Source organism: Cryptomeria japonica, chromosome 8, assembly GCF_030272615.1.
Source record: "Cryptomeria japonica chromosome 8, Sugi_1.0, whole genome shotgun sequence".
Classification (NCBI taxonomy): Eukaryota; Viridiplantae; Streptophyta; class Pinopsida; order Cupressales; family Cupressaceae; genus Cryptomeria; species Cryptomeria japonica.
This window is the reverse complement of record NC_081412.1, coordinates 288,331,287-288,354,978: the sequence shown is the minus strand read 5'-3', so window position 1 is coordinate 288,354,978 and position 23,692 is coordinate 288,331,287. Positions and strand designations below refer to the sequence as shown.

At 35.4% G+C, this 23,692-nt stretch overlaps 1 protein-coding gene across 1 annotated transcript; it reads right to left on the bottom strand.

Moving 5' to 3' along the window:
- Positions 1–2,536: 2,536 nt before the first annotated feature.
- Positions 2,537–17,120, bottom strand: LOC131035879 (leucine-rich repeat protein 2). The gene is made up of 6 exons (XM_057967631.2): positions 15,868–17,120; positions 15,496–15,567; positions 14,978–15,121; positions 14,742–14,813; positions 14,567–14,638; positions 2,537–2,960 (listed from the first exon to the last, which is right to left on the bottom strand). The coding sequence occupies exons 1-6, from the start codon at positions 16,176–16,178 to the stop codon at positions 2,891–2,893; spliced, it is 741 nt and encodes a 246-aa protein (XP_057823614.2). The 5' UTR covers positions 16,179–17,120; the 3' UTR covers positions 2,537–2,890.
- Between the last annotated feature and the right edge of the window lie 6,572 nt (positions 17,121–23,692).

Sequence of the window (23,692 nt, the reverse complement as noted above, 5' to 3'; positions counted from 1 at the left end):
ATAGGATTCACCACAAATTAGAAAGGGATTTGCAATTCATAGTTCTGATATCATGTTAGACGAGGCAAGACATGAATGCAAATGTCAATGACTTCTATGAATGGGTTATGAGCACAATAAGCCAAATATCTATTATATAAATGAATAGAAAATATACAATGTGATCTTTTCATGTAGAACCAAGGATGAAATGAGAAGAGGTTGAAGATTCTAACCACCTTGTATTGATGTGTCATGTGCATAGATGTTTCTAAAGGTGTGCACATCTGTCACTTTCTTATGAGATGAGAGCAAAAACTTAAAAAGCCCCTAGGTTAGAACTTAATTAGTGTGAAAAGATTTCGAAAAAAAATACTAAAACATAACTAATTTGACAGTGTCATTATTTACACCAACAAAGGTGAATAAAAGTAAGTTCTAAATTTCCTAAGGCCCATTTTAAGAAACATCACTCATCAAGTATTTGATGGTGCATTTCTCAAGGGAGTGATATGTAAGTTTCTAAATCTTAATAAGAATATATAAAAGTATAATGGTGATCTAATAACCTAACTTATGACTCTACATTGCATGAAAATAAAATTACTCAGGTTTCAACTCATTACCCTACGATGTCATTGTTTCAGTCTCCCATCTATACCCTTTGGTTAGCCTTGGTCATCTACAAAGTGTTTGCATCCTCTTTTTAATAAAAACCTTTGCTTTCTAACCAACCTATTGGTTTTACCCTTACCTCATTGGTTCACCCTAACAAACATACTTTGTTGTAAGGTCATCACATAATGAGAATTTTTGTAGAGCTATATACTCGGATTTGTTAAAATTCAACACAAATATCAAAGACGAGAGATTGATAGAATAAAATTAGTTTGTTGTTGCCCTGCTTGCTTTACTAATTTTAGAAAGGAAGTGTTCTGGTTTTGATTGATTTCTCATTTCTAATCCTTGTTTGCTAAATATTAAAATATTGTTTGAAGAAAGGAAAAATATGTTTTCAACCTTGTCTATTTAGTTTCTTATTTGAATAAGGGGAAGATGTTTGTTTATTGTTAATAAGGGGAAGATGTTTGTTGATTGTTCATTAGATTTTATTTCACAAAGGGCTACTGGTTTTTCAATTAGATTAAATTTATTGATAGATGCATTTATATTGTTAAACAAACTCTGCAAATTTTAGCTCCAACAAAGATTTGTTTTTCTTGCAGAAGACACGTTTGAAGAAGTTTGCATCAAGTTAGGATTTAGTGTCAAAAAACACATACCAACGTTATAACGAGGATCAAATTCAGTAAAGGACACGTTGAAATCATCAAAATAGAAACAAATTAGTACCTCTACTAGGATCAAAATGGAGGTGACAACCAGTGTATACAGTAAAAAAATTCTAGAAATTACAAGATAATTCCTAAATCTGTTGTCCAAAAGCAGAGTTGTGAAATCTAGAGGTAAAACTAATGCAGATGACATAAATCTATAGAGTATAAACCAAAAATAAAGATTAAAACATCAGAACATGGAAAATCAAAACCCATAAAATTATCTCGTTGTTGAGATTTGCATGCAAAAAGCTAATCATCAATGCCCACAAGAGGTCATTTTTTGCAACATAATGGCAGTCCAATTAGGTCCCACACATATAATTTGCTATAATAAGTACCATGCATATTGTTCCATGCATCAAACTTGCTATGCTGTAAAACGCAGTGGACCAGACACGCATGCCAACTATGACCACAGGCACTTCTAAACTATATGGGTAAAACTAAAAATACTTCTAACTTAGAATAAGGGGTCTTCATAATTTAATTTGCATCCAGCCAAAAATTACACCTACATCATAATCTCGGTGTTATAATTCACATCTACAGACACCTAAATTACATCTCTAGATGCAAATTTCAATATACAATGTGTTAAAACTTCCAAGTTGAACACTACATGGCAAAATGAAAGCATCAACTCACTAAAGTAAATGTGGAATTTTTCCTTATCTAGGATTTTTTACTAACTAATTATGCCAAGACACTTAACAGTTTTGCCACCCATTACCAGTCAACTTACTCCTGAATTGTAAGCAAGCTTTCACATGATATATGACCAATAGGATGTGAATGTTACAAAGCAGAAGACCACAACATAACATTTATCAAACTACTGTCAGATGAACATCTGCAAAATTTATATGAACTTCAAAGCAAAAGTAAAATAAAATCGATTCCCAAATAATCATTCCCTAATTAAGAATGTGTGCCAGATGGAATTTCGAATAAAGGAGATGGAATTTCGAAGAAAAGAGAGGAGGACCCAACTTTGTTTGCTTTAATGAAATTGCAGCTTCACAATTTCCATTGATCTTAGTCATAAAGATATAACATATTAACAATGATGAAGTTTGAGCCCAATCTGATTGTTGCACTTCATATTCTTAGAGAAATGTCCTAAGAATCACAACCATGGAAAAGACACGTACGAGTTTTTCAGAGGGGGCACAAAATAAAAGAAACATGTCACAAAGTGAGAACAAGTTTTCGAGGCATTTAATGCATGAATTTTACTTTTTCATTAATATTCAAGCCTTATATAGCAATATATGAGCACAGATATACTGGTTTCTCCATGGAAAAGTTATGTAACAAATACTGTCACGATATCTTTAGCCAGTAAACTGTTTAGTTAAAATACAATAGATCAATAACTATATCTTGTGACTAGAAAGTGCTATTCTGGTGGTGACTTCTATCTTGAAAGTACAATCAAAGGAATAGGAACCATAGACCATTCATTAGAATATTACATGGAAAATACATGTGGAGGACTGAAATTTATCCAAGCCTACGGTAGTGGTTTCACCCTAAGAAAAACTTTTGACCTTGTGGCCTACCCTCTTTCATCAGCATCCACTATCGTATGCAGCTCCACCTAACAATTCGGGACCTCGAAGACGAGGATTGTTCTCAAAACTGCACAAAAAATATGCATCCATTAACATCTTGTTCATTAAATTAAGAAATGGAAACAAACAATTGACGTTGATAGGTTCAATGCACCGTATGTAGTCATGCTAACATATTTAATAAGATAGCTACCATCACTAAAATTTTACCGTTTGGAAAAATTCAGTCAAGACAACAAACTATATGAAAACTTGTATTTAGAAAAATAGCATTGCTCACTCTTCAGCAACAATGGATTAGAGTCTAGACCATTGGCCAAACTCAATTTCCCTGTAGTAAATATTCAAAATTTCAATATGGAACTTTGAAAATTCAACATTTCAATATTCAATATTCAATATTCAATATTCAATATTCAAAATTCAAAATTCAACATTTCAATATTCAATATTCAATATTCAAAATTCAAAATTTTAGCCCTATTTTGGTCCTTCCTATGGTATGTTTCAGCACGGAACAAACATGCATGTACATGCAGTTCAGCCAACTAGCACGACCACTACCCAGCACCATAAAAAGTTAAATATCGTATATCCCCTGACAATCTTTAAAAGAAAGTTACAGAAATCTAAACATAGACAGAAAAACTAATATTTGTTGAATCTGTTAAACTCTCAGTACGTAGCAATGCATAGCTCAATTGTTTTTCTAAAATTATCGTGATTTAATCCCTGGACTCCATGTCCCATATGATGTGATGATAATACAACTGGAAAAGATTTAAACTATGTTACCCCGAGTTTCAAGGACGGGGGGGACGGGGAAACAGGTTTTCCGGGACGGATATTTTTTTCCCAGAGTAGGGGACAGCAGGGGATGGCAGTGGGGACAGCTATATAAAAATAGGAAAAATTTAAAATATATAGGGAAATTTTAAATATTTGTATAAAAACATGGATAAAGCATGCTTATATACATTATAAAACCTTAACATATAACGTTTGTGTTAAATAATTTAAATTGAGAGTTGCATGAGAGTAGAAGTCAAACAAATAATCAAAATTCACTCATTAATTTTATGGGACAGCCAGAGTACGAGTTTCCGAAAGTTTCCGAATTTCCAGGACGGGTCAAATTATGCCGGAAACATGTCCCCAGGTAATACTGGATTTAAATGAACTTTCAGCTACTGAAAGGCCATCACTAAAGCACATAAATCTCAACACTAAATATTATTTGCTTTGAAGAATTCATACGTACAAGACATAAGTTGGGAAGAGTGAAGATCTCTTGCCAAACACATTGCAAATTAAAAGTGATATATAATGGATGAACTCACCTAATTTGTATTACTACTAACCTGAATATGATACCCTGCAATCATCTCCTCTTTTCCTAGTCCTGACATATGCACTCTAACATTGTTCTACTTCTAATTGTCGCTTGCTGACCATATCAGAATATTATGGTAGATTTTAAGAAAAAAGGGATGCGCTAATGCTGTTTTTTGTTAATCCTATCCATCTTTAAGATTGATTATTAACTGTACTGTTTGGTTCCCCCAATTAATGCGAGCATTGCTTCAGAATACTAAGTACTAACTGTCTATCTTGGCTGTCTGGGCCATGCAGGAACAAAGGCATACATGACATGAATTCATGGGGGGCAACAACTATGCCATCTCTGTACAGGTACGTATCTTTAATTGCATTTACCTTTTTTCCCATAAAAAATTGAGATTTGTCTATACAAAAAGGACATTGTTTACAATGGGAATTTGGGTTGGTAATAAAAAAATAACGTATAATTACACGTCAAACTATATTTGATGACATTATAAATCTGAGCTCCTACAATTGTCTCCTCTTTTCATAGTCCCGACATAAACCATTCTATGAAATCTGGCATTGAGCTAGCACTATCAGATTATTATAATAGACCTACAGAAAAAAGGGAAGCACTAAAGCTGTTTTATGTTGATCCCGTATATCTTCAAAGTTTTGGCATTATTTATAAATTATGCAGCTTAGTTCACTCAATAAAAATGATAAGAGGACTTTACTTATGAATACTAACCTGTTTATCTGAGCTGTTTGGCAAATGCAAAAACTAAGGCATGCATGACATGAATTCAGGAAGGACGGCAGCTATGCAATGTGTTTGTACTTATCTATCTTAAATTAGAATTACAATTTTTTAACAAAAATGGAGATTTGTGTATGCAAAGAAGAGGATGCATGCAATGGGAATTTGGACTTGTAGCAACAAATATTCCTTTCTGTAGTGATACACTTAGTCAAACTGTAATTGGTAGCATTGTAAATCCATCCTGATATGCTAAATCCTAAATAATATGCTCTTCAGTAGCACTGCAGTGGGAAGAAACAGAACCTGGTTATGAGATCTTTTTGACATAAGTACAACAATTAAGTGCCAAAAAAATGGTATTAATCATCTTTGATGGCCAATAATGACTCAGATGTATGCTCCCCAGTAGCAGGGAAAGTTCACCGACACATGAAAAGCTTAGAGTTCTAATTTTTATAGCTTCATTAAAAATTGACAATTTACAGCCTAGACCAGACCTTAGATAGCAGCTAACAGTGCAAAGCAGAGAACAAGCTCGGTTTATCCAATAGTAATATTAACGAAGGATATACCATATTTTCTTCATATAACCTGTATAGTGTCTTCCCCCTTCAAAATGTATGACATGAACAATGTCTTCCTTAGCACAGAGTTGTCAATTTCAACCAACTCTCCTTTGCAACCTTGTTGTAACCAGAGTTCCTCCAGTAGAACAACACGCATACTCTATTTATGAATATACAAGGACCTGAGATTCCCAGGGGCCTACATTTTATTTCTTCGTTGGCCTATGTTCAAAAAATGTTAAAAACTAACATGAATCACTGGGACTCATAGTAATTATCCTCTCATTAGAAAAACCGTTTTCATTCCAAAGCATTAACTTTATTGGCTTCTTCAATAAGCATATCCACCATCTAATGGTTGGATTGTAAGCATTTAGTGCACAGCTGAATTCTTTTCCTTTCTAATTTCAGCCTTTGCATTTACCTAATCTGGTTTGAGAGAATTTTCTTAGAAGATTGTCATGCTTCGAAGTATGATAGCAGAGTTTTTGGTGGATAATCATTTTTCAACATTTGTTCATTTTGCCAAAAGGTTAATATCCGTAACTAAGTCGTTCAGAACCACAACTTTCACATTCCACCATGTTCAAACTGTTGGAACTTTGGTGTGCTATTTACCTGTAAAGAGTTCCTAGAGAGTTTCTTCGTCAGAGAAGATGTGTGAACTTACTCTAATTCAAGTTTAAGCATTTGATTGCAGACTGATAAAAAACTAGAAAATTAATTGTAGGTGAGCTGCCATAAGTTTCAGATGTTGCAGTTTAGCATGTAAGCTTGTCTAAGTCCAATACTGTAATGGTTGCAACAAGAAATCATTGATGGAGAACTCACTACCACATCTTTGTCTAAGTTACTAGAGTGTGTATGACAGTGCAAGCGCACAGGCAGCAGTATTGAAGTGCATGTGATGACAACTAAGAGTATGGAGATGTTCTAAGGATGCTTAAAGGCACCGCAAGCAGTCTGGAACCAATACACGTTTGTCTTTGTTATTGCAAGTCATGATTGGTGTTTAGTTGTAGTGCACGAAAACATGTACATAGTTCAAGTATACATGGTCAACAACCTTTGACCAAGTTTGAGCAGCAATAGCTAATTATATGTGGTGATTAGTCATGTGAAGAAGTCATGTTAGGTATAATATGCGATATGCTCATGTCATGGTACAATCATGTTTTGGATGTATGGCTATCAATATTCTATGTGGCAGTTAGTCAGTTGCAATTCCATGAAACAGCTATATCTAATTACTTATATAGGTGGAATAGACTGATAATGGTCGATGAAGGTGTGGTAAACCTCAGTGGAGGTCGTATACTTTTGTCTACAAGTTGACTCTACAAAAGAGAGTTATTGCATTCGATATTTGGTTTCCTGTGAATAGAATTGTTACTGTCCATTTGCTGCTTGTATATTGTCGAAAGGGTTTCCCACATAAATCTTGTGTCTCATTTGCATTTGTGGTTTGTGTACTATTTCATGTTGTTTACTAAATCTGTTAAATGAATTGATATAACAAAGTACAAACCATAATTTTATTTGCATTGTATAATTTCACGGTGTTCCAATATCTCAATTTATTGGTCAACTATAATAGAGATTCAATTCCCAATATTTGGTATCAAAGAACAATTGTTTGGGTGAAGCCACGTGTCGTAGACATATGTGTGGTGAAACTGTTGAAGAATTTCAATTTTGAAACCCTCCAACAAAGTTTTGTTGCAATATGTTTATAACTGGTTTCAATGGAAGCCTTTGAAAGATCTTGTGAAAATAAAAAGCACATATATTTTTGGATTCATAGCAAAGCATGTCAATATCTAAAATTGAGAATCATTGGCCAAAATTTCGGGTTATGGAAGTTGAAGGTAGGAGAGCTCCTGATAGAAAGAAATCAATGGACAGTGGTATCTTCTTCGATTAAACCTATAGGTGTGTCTAATGAGGACTGAAACTATTGAATAAGTAAACTACAAGTACTATTTGTCTGTCTTTCAAATTCTTTATTAATGAGTGTCAAAAAAGGCTACAACAAATTTGTTGTGGAAGAAGTTAGATTCCTTGAAAATGAAGGAGATTTTGCAAATGATCATTTCAATGCCTTAAAATCTAATTATCAATTAATTAATGTCAATAGTATCCAAGACAAACAAAGCATATAAGTGTGTTTTATTGTTATGTTCCTTACATAATTCATGAGAAAATCTAATTATGACAATTAGTGGTAATAGTTCTTCACCCAAACTCAAAAAACTTATAAGGGTTTTGTTAAGTGAAGAAATCAAAAGAAAAACCACGGATGACTCTTCTTGTGATGTCCTAATTGAAAGAGGTAGCAGATCAAAGGATAAAGGGGGTAACCATAAGACAAAGGGTGGTAAAATAAGAAGGACAAGTCTAAGTCTCTTGGCGAACCTAGTGTGTCGGAACTGTGCCAAAAGAGATCACATAAAGCAATGCAAGTCAATGAAGTATGATTCCTCTAACAGATCCTCTAACATTCATGAGTATGCCAGTCACGCTTTTGTATCAGCTAAAATTATTGGTGATGATTTTTAGTTGATTAACTCACATACATCATACCACATGACTCCTCTTAGGGAATGGTATTTAAAGTACAAAGAGTCTGATGGAGGATAAGTTTTCCTTGATGATAACAACTCTTTTCAGATAGTTGGTCAAGAAAAAGTTAAAGCATCTTTCATGGATGGGAGAGTGAGGACATTCTCTTATGTTCTGCATATACTAGGTTTGGCTAGAAATCTGTTTTTTGTCTCCAAGATGATAGACTCTAGAGAGCTTGTTATATTTTATGGAAAATATTGCAAGTTGCCTGGAGGTAATTTAACATTGGCTAAGGGAGTGTAGCATTGAACAATGTTTAGGTTAAAGGCATCAACAACATGCAACTCAGTCAATGTGATTGAATCTGATTCAAATTTGTTGTGGCACCGCCTATTGGGTCACATGGGAGAAAAATCCTAAAAGCATTGGTAAGTAAAAATATGGTGCAAGGTCTTCTTGTTCATTTGGGTTTGAGTTTGCTCAACATAGTGTGCTTGGAAAGCAAAATAGGGTGCAACTTGCTTCAAGAAGTACTCAAACAAGGGAGATATTGGAAGTGATTCATAATGATGTCTTTGGTCCTATAGATGTGCGCTCAATTTGGTAAGTCCTAGTATTGTCTCTTTCACTGATGATTATTCTAGACATATGCTTAGGTGGATTTTCTTAAACAAAAATCTTAAGTGCTTCACAAGTTTAAGGAGTTCAAAGCACTTATAAAAAATTAAACTGATAAGAAGATCAAAAAGTTAAGATCAAATAATAGTGAGGAGTTTTACTGTAAAGAGTGAGGCATTTTGCAAGCACACTACTATTGTTAGACGGAGAACAACACCCTCAACACTTGAACATAATGGAGTGGCTGAAAGGTTAAATGGAACCTTGTTGGTTCAAGTTAGAATCCTATTAAGCCATGCTAGTCTGGGCAAGGATTTTGGGCTGAGTTAGTTAATATTGTTTGTTACTTGAAAAATAAAACTTCTACTTTTACAGTTGAAGAGAAGACACCATAAGTGATGTAAACAATAAAGAACTCTGTTATATCACCCTTAATGAGTATTTGGTTGTGAGCCATTTGTTCATGTGCCAAAGGGGAAATAGCCTTTAGTTGGAATTTTAAGTTGAAAAAAACATTTTCATTGGGTATGGTAAGTATGTGAAAGGCTACAAGCTTTTGAATCCAATAACACTTGAGGTTATCTACACAAGGGATATTAATCAAATGTAAAGAAGAGCAATAGGATGCAGTTTGAACTTAAATTAGAGTAGGATGCATCTGCAAATGAACAAACAAGTGGACATGACACTATGGATGGAGAGGATGTAGACACATCTAACGCAAATTTTGAATAACAGAATGCAAATGTTATAGGATCTCAACCAGTAACTATGAGAAGGTCTAAAAGACAATGGAAATCACCCTTAAGGTATCGTTCACCAAATTTCCAATGTGTTTTTTTTCTAAATTGTACTAATGACAAACCAAAGTCTACTCTCTCTTCTAAGGAGAAGGAGAGATGCCATAAAAGAGGAGATGGTGGCATTGAAAGAAAAAAGACTTGGGACTTAGTTGATTTGCCTGATGGAAGGAAGCCCATAGGCTATTAGCGGGTGTTCCAAAAGAAATCTAGAGAAGATGGTAGATTGACAATGTAAGGCAAGGTTGGTGGCAAAGAGGTATTCCTAGGTTGCAAGGTTGGTGGCAAAGAGGTATTCCTAGGTTGGTGGAATAGGCTTCATTAGAACTTTTCACTGATGGCCAAGTTGAATTCTATTTAAATTTTATTATCCAAAGCTGTGTTGTATGATTTTGAAGTGAAGCAGACAATTGTCAAGACTACATTCTTGCATGGAGATTTAGAGGATAAAATTTATGAGTCAGGCCTGACCAATTCAAGATGAAAGGGAAAAGAGCATCTATTTTGTAAACTAAAAAGGTCTCCATATGAATTGAAGCAATCACTGTGTATGTGGTATCAAAATTTTGATTCATATGCATTAGAAATAAGTTTGATAAAAAGTATGTAGATCACTGTGTACTACAAACAAGTTGGGGATCATGTTTTAATAACCGTTTTATATATTGATGATATGCTTATCGTTGGGAATCATAAAGCATTGATTAAGGAACACATTATTAGTTGTCTGGCAAATTTCATATGAAATATCTAGGTGCTTTAAGGTTCATAGTTGGTATCAAAATCTATAGATACGGAGTTAGCAGCAAGCTGGTTCAATCAGAAAAAAAACCTTGAGACTATTTTCTGGTGGTTTACCATGTACACCAGTAACCTTGAAAGCATCTCTTTCCTGGCAGGCACTGAGTTGAATTTGAAACAATGTATCAAGTCTATGGAGGCTTTAGAGGACAAGTGTAATGTTCTATATGCAAGTGCAGTTGGAAGCCTTATGTATGCATTGGTTTGTACAAAACCAAACATTGCCCAATGAATGGAAATTCTAGGTAGTTTCATATCACAACCTAATAGAGAACATTGGACATAGTGTAAAAGAGTTTTCAAGTACTTGAAAGGATCTCTAGATTACTATTTGTGTTTTTATGGTTCTAATGATGTTGGCAAAGTGTTGAACATATAGGAATTTATTGATTCTCACTGAGATAGAGATCTGGATAACCAAAAGTCAACAAGTGGATGTTTTTATTTGGTGGAGCGGCAATTGGATAAGTAAGCGACAATAGACAATTGTGTTGTCCACAATTGAAACAACAAATATAGTGGCAAGCACTTTATAGAAGACTTTGTAACAATATTTGTTTTATTATGTGCTGTTAAATGGTAGCATGCAACTTGTGCAACTAAAATTCCTATTTATCATACTAGAATTAAACATGTGTATATTCAATATTATTTTGTTAGAAAGATGGTTGAGACAAAGCCTAAAAGTTTTACTAAGTTCTTGTGCTGTAGGATGCAATGGGGCTTATCCCTTACCCATTCATGAGTTATCTTCTTAATTCATATCACAAACTCTCCTGCAGTAAATATCAAGTCGGAGAATAATTAGAACTATGGTATGTTATTCACCTCTAGAAATTTCTTGGGTAGGTTTCTAGTGAGAGAAGATGTGAGAACTTGTTCTAGTTCATGTTGAAGTGTTTGATCCCAAACCAGTAAACAACTACAAAATGAGTTGCAATAAACTGAAGTGTGTTTCTAATGTTGTAGTTTAGCATAGAGGCTTGTCTAAGTCTAGTGTTGCTACAGTTGCTACCCCAAGTTATTTGCTGAACTCACTACCGCATCTTTATAAGTTACTAAAGTGTGTATAACAATGCAAGTGCATTTGTGGCACTCTTCGAGCACATGTAATTATAGTTAGGAGAATGGAGATGTTCTAGGTAATGCTCACAAGCACCAAAGCAGCTGAAGCAATCAGGTTGTCTTTGTTATTACAAACTATAGTTGACATTTGGTTGTAGTGCACGGCCATATGTATACAATTCAAGTATAAATGATCAACAGGCTTTGAAAAAGTGTGAGCAATAACGGCTAAATATATGTGGTGTTTATCTACGTAGAGAAGTTGTGTTTGGAATAACATGCAGTATGCTTTTGATAAAATACAAGGAAAACATGAGTCCCATCCCTTACAAGGCCCGTAGGAAATTATTTTGATAATATGCAATATGTTTGTCATAGTAAAATCATGCTTTTGTTGTGTGACTGGTGTTATTCTACATGGAAGTCAAACAATTGAAATTCCATGCGAATGGCTATATCTAATTGCTTGTATAGGTGGAATAGGCTAATGATGGTCAATGAAGTGTGGTAAACCTAGTTGCAGGTCAGACGCTGTTGTCTGCATATTGAAACTCTACAAAGGAGACTTATTGTAGTGGATACTTAGTTTCCTATGAATACAACTATTACTGTCATTTTGCTAGTGGGTAATTTCTCAAAAAGGATTTCCCATCTAAATCTTCTATCTCATGTGTATTTGTGGTTTTCATACTGTTTCATGTTGTTTCCATAATTTGCTAAATGAATTGATATAACAAACCATAATTGTACTTGCATCGCATAATCTTACAGTGTTCCAATATCCCAATGTATCAATCAACAGTAACAAGGTTTCACTTCAAAACATAGATCAAAATAAGAGGAGAAAATAGCTTTTTGGACATGCACTATTTTGAAATGTGTTACATAGTAAATACACAATTCAATATTTAATAAAGGAAATTATAACAATTCTCTCTTGGACTGGAACCAAAATTTGATAATTTCAATTTGTAAACAATGGAGAAGCCTAAGAAAAATAACTCACCTTAATGGCTTTGAAAAGGCACTTTCTGCAGCTAACACACAAGGTCCCAAATGAGATTCAAACATTTGCAATTGTGATGAAAGTCATGATTCTTCACTGGGATTGGTCAAAACAATTGAGAATTCTATCTTCAGAAACAACTAGGCCCATACATGATTTATTCCAAATCTCGGATAAAATATATAGTATGGTTTACAAACTTGGGTTCATATCTAGCAGGATTTAATGGGATTTGCAGCCAAATTTCTTTTTTTACTTTTCCTGACATTTCTATTGGCATTGGTGAAGGTTAAATTCTCTTCATATATATGTTGTACAATAATTATAAGCTCACCTCACAAATTAGAGACCAAGTTGCAAGGTACCTCTAATAGAACTTCAGAACACCATGTATTCAATTGGGAACAGACACTACACAAAGAAATTTATTAGCAACTTGATTTTATGAAGAGTAAAGGGAGTTTCAGCAGATTGTTCATATCCCATAAAAGGTGAATAGTATTTACTATTTAATTTACAAAGGAACAGAATGTCTATTGCCACCACTAGCTTAACCTTAGCTATTATTATTCAAACATAAAATTTATATTTCCAAATTGAACAATAACATTTTCCAACTAACTTAATTGGGTCTGATGCGCATTCTAAACACATGATTTAGTTCATTAAATCTAAAGTGAATCTTCTTTGATTTTATGAGCTTGACAGCATACAAGTTACACAGTGGCAGCTTTCATACCTGATTTGCTAATTAAGAGATAATCAATTAAAGAAACGCAAGATTCCAAATCCCTAAAAGAGCAGCAAATCATATATAGCTTCTTCAGAGTGACTATTAGAAAGTGAATTCTAATTTCTTGTTCACTCCTTCAAGTGACCTACCTACCATGGAACAAACTATGGAATGCACACGAGAAGAGAGAAGTCACAATGAAAACCAGGGTAGCAAAAGAATGAAGCCTAGGAAAATGATATGATAAAGCAGCAAGCTTATCAAGATTCAGAAAACGACAAATATAAGATAAGGATACCAAGAACATCAAAGTCTAACACAAATGCATTACTATAATCACTTTTGTGTAGCTAGAGAACTATTCTGAAATTTCAAATATATACCTGCATGGGAAAGAGCTGTTTCTGTAATCAACTACCCAAATTCAAATGTACAAGCACTTAGAACGTGGGCAAGGCATCTGAAATATAAAAATAGTTCATGGACTACATTTACTATAAATCATGATACTTCAAAAAAAATAGGCAAATCAAAGTATTGGCTCCATCTATTGTCACTCTGTTATGATGTTATAGTATTAGCCACAACAACACAGTTATCTTAAGTCACAGCTCAGTACATGAAATCTTGCGGCAATACAATCTAGCAAAGCTTGGAAAACTTATTTTAAGGCCAAATGTCCAATGGGAACAATCATCTAAAACAAAAAAAATACACTTTGGCCAAATCATAGAAACAAGACTCGGACTCGGCGCAGACTCGGCAAGGCTGACCCGAATCGGGACTCGGCAAAAAACTCGGCAGGACTCAGCAAGACTTGGCAAAAAAACCAGTTTCTAGTGAGTCTTGCCTAAAGCGAGTTCCTGGAGAGTCCCGAATCCCTGAGACTCGGCTAGGGTCACTCAGCTCGGGACCCACCAGGACGAATCCCGGCGAGTCTTAGAACTATGGTCGCCAAATAGATGATAGAAGTCATTCATCTCACCTTTTGACTCAGTGACTTCTGTTAATTAGATGTTTCATTTATTAATAAAAATGCTCCATAATTGATTGAAGCTGACAGCATTTACTGTGTGTGTATTATAATGTACAAATATCACAAATAGGTATGTTGGCAAGCAAAAAAAAATCTGAAAATCAAGATTAAATTGACACTGTAGTCAACCAAGAGCTGCACGACCACAGCCCTAATAGTTCCAGTAATGCGGCATTATAACTTAAGCTAAAATGAAAAAATTCTGTTTAATGTAAAGAAAACAAATTGCAATAAGTAATTTTTCACTCAAAAAGGTAGAAGAAGCATATACAGAAACAACAAAGAATGGACCCACAAAACTCATAGAGATATTTAAGCATTTGGGTACCCTACAGTACAAAGAATATTCTAAATGATAGTTACTAGTAAAATGGTAAGAGAAACGTATTCTTACTTCTTCAAAGGGAAGTGCTCAAATGGTCCAGTAGTCGGGATAGTTCCACAGAGGTTATTATTCGATACATCCCTGCATGTTCAAATTATACCATCACACAAACAAATGAGAACTGGAATCATTCATACTCCATTGTCCAGAGTCAATAAACAATAAAAAAGATATTGATACTTACGCGACTTTGAGTGTTGGAATTGAAGCAAGTTCTCTGGGAATTTGTCCAGTTAGCCAATTGTTGTTAAGGCGTCTGTTTGTCCAAAGCAATAAGGATAAGGTAATCAGCTGATTATTGAAATAATAATGACAGACAACCACCTCAGACTACGATTTATAATTATATTTGTGAAAATTGAAACCACAATTTAGCTTTTGGCATCACAAATATTTCATACTGAACAGTAAACAGCTTACAGAAATACAAGCGACTTCAATTTCCCCAATGAACGAGGAACATGACCCGTAAGATTATTATTGTACAAATCCAGGCTAATAAGGCTCTTCAAATTGCCAAATTCTTCTGGTATGCTTCCTTCAATTCGGTTTTTGTACAGCTCCCTGCAGTCCAAGGACATTAAGGATGTTTTATTAGAAGGTCCCAAAACCGAGTTCAGATCATCATCAAAATATCATCTGCTTTATTTCAAAAGATTTACTCGTCAAGTCTCTCGGTGACCTTTGATTCTCTATCCCATCTATATCGGACAGATATAAAATAGGCTTCATACTTGCAATAAAATACTAACGACCTCCTAAAACTAACACTAGCATAACTCCATCTGGACTAGTGTTCTGAAGAATACAATCACCTAAATATAATACTGCGCGAAAAGTTGGCTTAACAACGACCCATAACCTTTAAGACCAGTGATCTACCAAAACGAGAAGAATTAAAAACCAAAAGGATTAAAATCTGAAAAAGGAAATCTTACAAATACTGCAAGTGCTCGAGCTTTCCAAGGTCGGGCACCAGATGACCAGAAAGATTTGAATTGCCTAAGTCCCTGTACAGAAGAAAAATATTAACAGGGATGATACCCAATACCATCAGGATGAATAACTTTTAACAAGAATTACCCTCAATGAAAACCCATCCCTTAAAAACCAGAAACGGATTCTTTCTTTTCTTTTGATATCAACTATCAATCCTAATACTCACTATGGCTAATTATACTTAATAATAAAACCAAACACAGGAGATTCCAGATCGTAGACAAATCTGTTTTTAGAAATCAATAGCAATATGGTCTGAATGGATTGCAAAGAAGAAGAAAAGAAACAAAGAAAAGAGAAAGGGCACTGACACTCTGGTAACATGGTTGTCCTGATTGCATGTGATGTGGAACCATGTACAAGGATTGACGAGTGTAGGATCCCAGCTCTGCAAAACATTTTCTGGATCTGATAAACTCCTCCTGAAGGCATGGAGTGCGTCTCCTTCTGAATTGGATGAAAGGCATGGCCTTGCGCACAACCCAATCACCATCACCATCAAAACTGCTGTCAATTTCCTTAGGGAAAGAACCATTGAATCCATTGTCATTCGCATGTTCATCTGCGTTGCAAATTCCCTGCCTTCTGTTACAACCCAAATTTCCTTAGACGTTGCACACATCAACCAAGGGCTTAAAAACCTAAAAGACTTGATTTTGAAACAACCCAACTGCGATCTATATGGGAAAGCCTCAACCCAAATTCCAGGTAACTCCCAATACCGTTCGTCAAGATTCAAAGTCCGCCGAGACCCGAAGTGAACACGTCATCCCACTCCCCATAGGAACACGAACCTTCCATATTCAGTAAACCCACTAAGCACGGCACCTCTCTGGTCAATCCCCTCCCATTTAATTCACAAGACGTTACTGTTACTGTAATTGACTTGGAATTATTTAAAGACTTGCAAAAAGACATCTGTTTTTGACCGATTCCCTCACCCACCTCCCCTAATTAACCATGAATTGCACATAGTATCAAGTAGGTATGGTGTCTGACACTGTTGTGGGAATGCCCACAAACCACAATCCTCAGACTTCATACATCTTAACCCACAAGACAGGACCGACTGAGGGAAAAAGACAAATCGATTCTCACAGAAAAAACCATAAGTTTAATCTATTGCCAAAGGCGATAATTCTATAACATATTTTAATGCCGCCTAATTTATGGGCCCTCACGGGAAATAATTATTACCTCAAAGTACAGACGGCCGGCCTTCCAAACAAGATTAATTATACTCGTGAGTCACGAAAATGTCGAGGGGGGCAATTGTTAGTACAGCAGCCTGATGGGGAAAGTTGAAACCCAAGCAATTTCTATATTATTAAACGCCTATTACACGGACTGTGTGGGGCATCATGCATTTGTTCCCCTGGTCAACGCATTTGGGGCAAATTTATTCAACTTTAAAGCTCGTAACTTTGATGGAATGCCGTGTAACAAAAACCCAAATCTTCGTTGGAAAGAATATACCTTACAAACGAAAAGTAATGCATAGGAAAAGACAGAGTCTGCCAATTAACAGGGGATGAGGTGGGGAGGATTATCCCGCAAATTGCCAAACACGATGGACAATGGAGGAGCGTGTGGGGCCGTGGAAGTTTTAAGGATTCCATTTCAATCAATTACATTTTGAAATCCGGGCTCCCCATTGGTTGATTGCTATCCAAAGTCACGAATGTGAATGTCGCCCATCATCACACTTTTTTCGCTTCTTCACCGCTAATCTCTGCGCACCAGCATCACACGTCCTAGTTTTCAAGCCTTTGACAATGACCACACTACGAATTTGGAGTGAGGGTAATTTTCTAAACTAATTGATGAAATTTAATAATCTGGACCCATATGTTTAATGGGCATGCTGCCAATTTTGACCAATTTAGCATCTAAATATTATAAGATTATTTGTGTATTAAATATTGTATTGGTTGTTGTAGATTACATTTAATTTTTGCTTTTTGTGTCTCATATTCATCAAATTATATCTGTGTAGTGTAATAAGTTGTATATTTCTATAATATCTATTGTTGCATCTGGATTTGATTGTGTGACCTTTTTTGCATCAACGTTTCGGATCACACTTTGTGACATCACAGAGCGTGATCCGAAACGATGCAAAAAAAAGTCACACAATCAAATCCAAAAGCAGCAATAGATATCATTATGGATTGTGGAAATCTGATAATTTTACTTTTATAATTTCACACTCGTTTTAGACTCGCTTTTGTGGTTGTGCCTCATGTTCCTGATTTATGTCTAATTGTGCTTAGTTTCGAGAACATTTCTAGGAACTCAATGCAACCCCCTACTCAACAACCTTTTTCTAACCTATTAATATTAAGACTAGGGTGGCTAGTGTCTTTGTCTAAACATTTTGGCCCCAAAATTAAAATTTTAACAGTTGTTTTTACAAGTAGTAGAAAATTTGTCACGACCCAAAATTAGATTAGAAATTTTTACCTTAAATTAGACATTTATACATGATAACATTTTGATATTATGATGGTAATTGAAGTGCTTGACGACATTATTTATAGTATGATGTTATTTAACATTATTAATGACATTTCAATGTGATGATGTTATTTAAGGCTATTAACGACAATATGTGAAGTTGATTATTTGACATTATTGATGGCAATTTTGATTTAATGCTAATTATGTGATGATGCTAATAATTCTTTATGATGATCTGATGACTTTGTTGAGTGCGAGGTGGATGCAGGGCCAACCATCGAAGGCAAACATATGACTGAGGAGGTGTCTCCTAGCTCGTCAACGGTGACTCACGGAATGTGTGCCTACACACATGTTATAATAATTAAACAAATTAATGATAAAATTAAAAAAAATTATAATATTAAATAAGATTTATGAGTATTAAAATATTAAATAAACAAATTATAATACTAAATTAAATTCGAACTTATGTTTTTCAAAAATGGAAATACTAAAATTTGAATTTGAGCATGTTTTGAAATTAAAACTTGAGTTGCAAAATTGAATGGAGAGTTAAACGAGCCCTATGACTCCAGCTTGAACTTTTGATTTGCTAGAGTTTTGCTTCTTAACTGGCTAATCTAAACAATTCTCCTTACTCCAATTCCCCTTTCATTCAATCTAGATCCACACTTTGAGGATCTATTCTCTCAATAAAAGGATTAAAAAACCTAGAGAGAGATTGAATTACCATCATCTCTCTTTGCTTTCCCATCGATTGGCAAGGCAAATTAAAGGGGGGGAGAGGGGGGGGGGAATCACTTTTTTGTAGGAAGTCCAGACTTTTTGGCAAAGGTGGCATATGTGTTGTATCGATTCTACATTTAGTTGGCTTGTGTTGGTGTTTGTTTTATCATCTACCAAACATTAGAATATGATACCCAAAGGTATTCTATCCTCTTCTGAAAAATCACTACTGATTCCAAGGTATATATGTGTGAACAAGCGACTTAAGTGGGATAGCTACTCGGGTAGTGTTTGCTGAAAATCTGAAGGGGGACTTACGTTAACAAATGTCTTCTAAGCTTCTGGACTTAGACAGATTTAGCAATTTTAGGCTCTCTCTTTTTTTGGATTTTCGAGATTTAGACTTTCAAAAAAGGGAAAAAGGGATAGGGTTTAGGAAAGCTAATCTAATCCTACGAATTCTGGAGATAGTATTAAATGGGTGCTCTCGAGAAACCACACTTTGCTTTGCCACACTGAGGACAACTACACAAAGCGGGTGCAATCTTCCACGGGTTGTGCTTATGATTGAAATGTTGGAAAGCACAGAGGATAGGCTCAGACTAACTTTGCACAATGAGATGGAAATCACCCATTCACCAAAAGTATGAGCAGAGATACACCATCACTTAACACTTATCAAATCCTTTATTCAATTCTAACAACATGAAAGCAAATCTAAATTAACTTTAACTAAAGTGTTAAGGAAATTGAAACCATGCTAATCATTCAAACAACGGAGATTACAAAGCCTTAAGAGAAAGCGCACATGCAATATATTATTTGAAAATGACCTTCACGCAACAATATATCAAAAACCTCACACTCTCCAAATGAGAGGAGGTGGCCTTGTATAGTTTTTCAAAAATCAATGAATGACCAAGATCAAACAGTGATCAAGGGCCTAGATTGAAAGCTACAAACCCTAATTAGGGTTTCCCAAAACTCTATTAGTTTGAAAGAATGAGAAAGTGACAAGTGGCATAGCTGCTATTATCACTGAGGTGAGTGTCCAATTTCCCCTTTTGCAGATTCAATGTATCTGGACATAATGAGCCTGGCCTCCTCTATAGTGACACTTGGCAAGTTGCTAATCTGGAAGTCGATGATGTCCACTTCATCAGTACAAGTGGCGAGGATGCCTTCCCACTCAACTGCTTGGGCAAGAAAGTTCTTGTCAATGAAGAGAAAACTTGCAATCCTTGAAAGATCGCCCTTATCAATCATCCCCGAGTCTTTGAAAAAGCTCGATTGAATTCTGGCTCTCAGGTTCTCTGCCTGCAAGTGTTTTTCCCATATACTCTCTTTCTTCTAGATCTTTGATGCTATACAAAACACCTTACTCAAAATTTCCCTGATACTTTCCTCTGTCTCAAAGCACTTAGTCTCAGATTTCTTTAAGACTTCAATCCTGGTGACCAAAGCATAATACCAGGTGTTAAAGTCATATCTATCCCTGGCCTGTATGATACCTGCATCCACCAAACTTCATTTTGATAGACCTCGGATAACCTTCAATTATGGAAGTATTTCATTTTGAATTTCTTCAATATCTTCCCAATTTGTAGCTAGGTCTTGAAATCAACTGACTAATGAAGAGGTCGACTCATGTACTGATACTAAATTTTCTACATGTATGTCAACACGTGTCGAAGCATCTAAAATCCATTCCTTGGCCTATGTGAATGTGCCCTTCATGTCCTTGTAATCCTTCATTGACTCTTGCTGAAAAGGCTGCGGAGGGGTGATTGGTATCTCATGGTCAAGTGGCCTAGGGAGATGGAGAACATATTTCCTCCACTGTCGGTTCTCTTCCTCAACCTTCTTCCTTTTCTCCTTCTCCTGGGCTAGACTCACCTTGAGGGCGTTGCAAGAGCAGTCAAAGTACTGGACTTCTTGGTCTTGAGTAGGCTTACCGAACTCTATAGTGGTAATCTTATAATCCTCTGGGGCAATATTGTCTGATTTTTTCCTTCCTTTGGCATAGCTATCTAAACTGTCTAAAACCCTGCGCTATCCCTCTGAATCAAAGAGAATTTCATGGCTGGCTTAAGTGGATTGACTATGACTGGTTCATTCACCTTTTCCAAAAACGTTGTTGTAATCTCTTCAAAATGGGCTTCCTTAGGGATCTTAGCCCTTATCCTTTCCCTCGACCAATCAAGAATGGTTGACTACTCCATAGTATTTTGATCAAACCCATCATCTGTCCTTCCTAGTCCAGTAACTATACCATCAAGGAAAACTACTGGGGGCTCAGGCTCTTCAACTTCTGTGGCTGCATTTGAAACTTGTTCCCTATCTGGACTTTGGACAACTTCTTTCATTATTTCCTCAATTGAAGGAGAAGGCACTCTCACTTCATTATTTACCATATATGTGTCCATCTCTTGCTCTTCAACTGCATTTTGATCAGGCACAACAAACGCGACACTCGGGATGGAATGACCTTCATTGGACTCTCGTCTCTCCCCTATAATTTTCTTTCCCCTGGCCTTTCCAGAGCTTCCAACTAATTCCTTCCTCTTCTGGGACCCAACACTCTCTGGATTTCGAGCATTGCCTGTAGAGATACAAAGGTTGGAGGATAGAGAGTCATCTACTCCCATTAAATCATAGGTCAAGACCACACCTTTAGACTTCAATTGTTTCATCCTCTCAGATGTCCACCACTTAGAGTATTCGACCACCGACCTCATGACTTCTCTCCCTCTGACCAATCGATCAAGGCTAGTGGCTCATTCCTCATCTTCTCAAAGCCTAGTTGCTGAATCTCAAGACTATCTTCCACTTGATCAGCAACTCTAAATACTTTTGTTGCTCTTACCATGTTCAAGGGGATCCTTGACCAAAATCTCCTCCTAATTTTGAAACTATTGACTGTGTTAGCCCAATAATCTTCCAAATCAGCTCTGTGCGCAAATGCCATCCCTTCGACCCTTTTCATCCTATGGAACGAATCAAAATTCTTTCTTGCTTTATACTGGTAAAAAGGGTACCAAGCCAGCTCTTTCATAGCAGTGGCAGCTGCTTGTGATGATAGGCATGTTTCTAGTCCATTTCCAATCATGAGAGAGGAGGTTCCTGCCTTCTTCTACTTATCTCTTTGAACTGTCATATATCCCTCCAATTGCCTTATGACCTCTAGTAGCACAACTCGGTTGGAAGGGTAAGCTGGGAGCTTATAGGAAGATCCGAAAAACCCCTGAATTCTAATGTAAGTGAACTTCGAGTATTGAATATATCAATATCTGAATCTACTTATGAAGTCCATAGACTCTTGAGAGAGTCTCTAAAGTAGTCCACCTTGCAGTGTCTGTGTGATGTGCATAAAAAATGTATCATTCACCCTCTTGAAATGGAACTTTTTTTTCCATGTGAAGCTGGGGATAATAGTCATAGATGGGAAACTGATTTTCTTTGTTTCCCACTTCCCCTTTGCAGGTGAGGCCTCTGTATCTGTAGGTTCTAGCCAGGGAATAGAACAGGTACGAGCTCATGAAGAAGGTCCTATTTGCTTCCAGATTCTTCAGTTGGTTGTCCAAGTTATCACTTATCATTCAAGCCCACTCTATCATCTTAACTCTGTTCATTATTTCATTTATGAAATAATACATCCAAGCCTCAAATGGGGCGCCTTGGGGATTACCCATTATCCTGTTCAGCAAGACAATCATTGTGTGTGTGAAAAAGGGTCTGTAGCTGCAAGCACAACACTTCAATTAAGTCATTATATGTATGGTTAGTAAATCAATAATTAATAAGTAATAAACCATAACAAAGTGACTAATTGCCTTCTAAAAGATGCGAGTATAAGATTGCTCTCAAAGTTTTTATAAGCAATACCAATGACTAGACTACACCAAGACGAAGGATTTAATCTATATGGATGCAAAATGGATGAATAATTCAAACAAATAATGAATTCAAGCAATATGGATTAGTAAAACTAAATATGGATGCAAATAATCTAAAAAGCACAATGTATTCAATGACTCCAAAGCGAAATTAGCGTGATAATAATCTTCAAGCGTGTTCTCAAAAATCTCTGGGGTAAATTGGAATGAGAGTTGAAAGCTGAATTTATAGAGAGTTACAAGAGAAAAAGCTCAATTTAGGATTAATTGAAAATAATTGAGAAATCAGGTTCAGTTAACCTTGAGATAGATTCCAATAATAGTTTAATTAAAATGCATTCAAATAAGAAGTTCAAGTTGCATTAGAAATAAGGTTTAATTAATTCCATGCATTTGTGATAAAAATAGATAATTCCATGCATATATTTGATTTATTCAATAAAAAGGTCTTTTCAATGCAACTGAACTTATTTTTCTGAAAAGCTTTGAGTTCTAATTTTAGAGAATAATTCAATAATTCAATTTAATTGCTTTCTCTCAATTCAATTATTTTTGTTTAATTTCAATTCAACTCTTGCTTTTGATTAATTCCTCTTTTGTAATAAATTAATTCATTTTGCATGATTAAATGGCAAATTTATTAATTAATTAAATATGCAAGGATATTTAATAAATTAAAATAGGATAATTGATCAAAATGGTATTCTTGGAAATGATTCAATTGATTAAATAAATATTTAATTAATATTAAGTAATTGATTTTCCATGTGATATTTGATGATTAAAGAATTAATAATGTGCTCAAGATTGATTTAATTGCCTTTGGTTAGGACCTTGGTGATGTTGTCGAGATTAGGGGCCCATGGTTTAGATGACCATTTTTAGGGTATTACATTTGCTCCTCTTTGAATTAAAGTGCGAGCAATGCGTTGGTTCAAAGAATATGTTATGTCTAGGAGATGCCAGTTGAACTTGATTGATCACGAACCATATGAAGAGCAAGATGTTTAGCTTGATTCAAAACGATGAAGTTGAATGAAGTTTGATTAAA

What these genes read in the sequence shown, in the direction of transcription:
- LOC131035879 (XM_057967631.2), bottom strand. Translation starts at nt 16,178, where the DNA reads ATGTGTGCAACGTCTAAGGAAATTTGGGTTGTAACAGAAGGCAGGGAA. An exon ending in GACAACCATGTTACCAGAGT is followed by an intron (nt 15,568 to 15,867) that starts GTCAGTGCCCTT and finishes TCTTCTGTACAG; the next exon opens with GGACTTAGGCAATTCAAATC. An exon ending in GAGCACTTCCCTTTGAAGAA is followed by an intron (nt 2,961 to 14,566) that starts GTAAGAATACGT and finishes TTTTTTGTGCAG; the next exon opens with TTTTGAGAACAATCCTCGTC.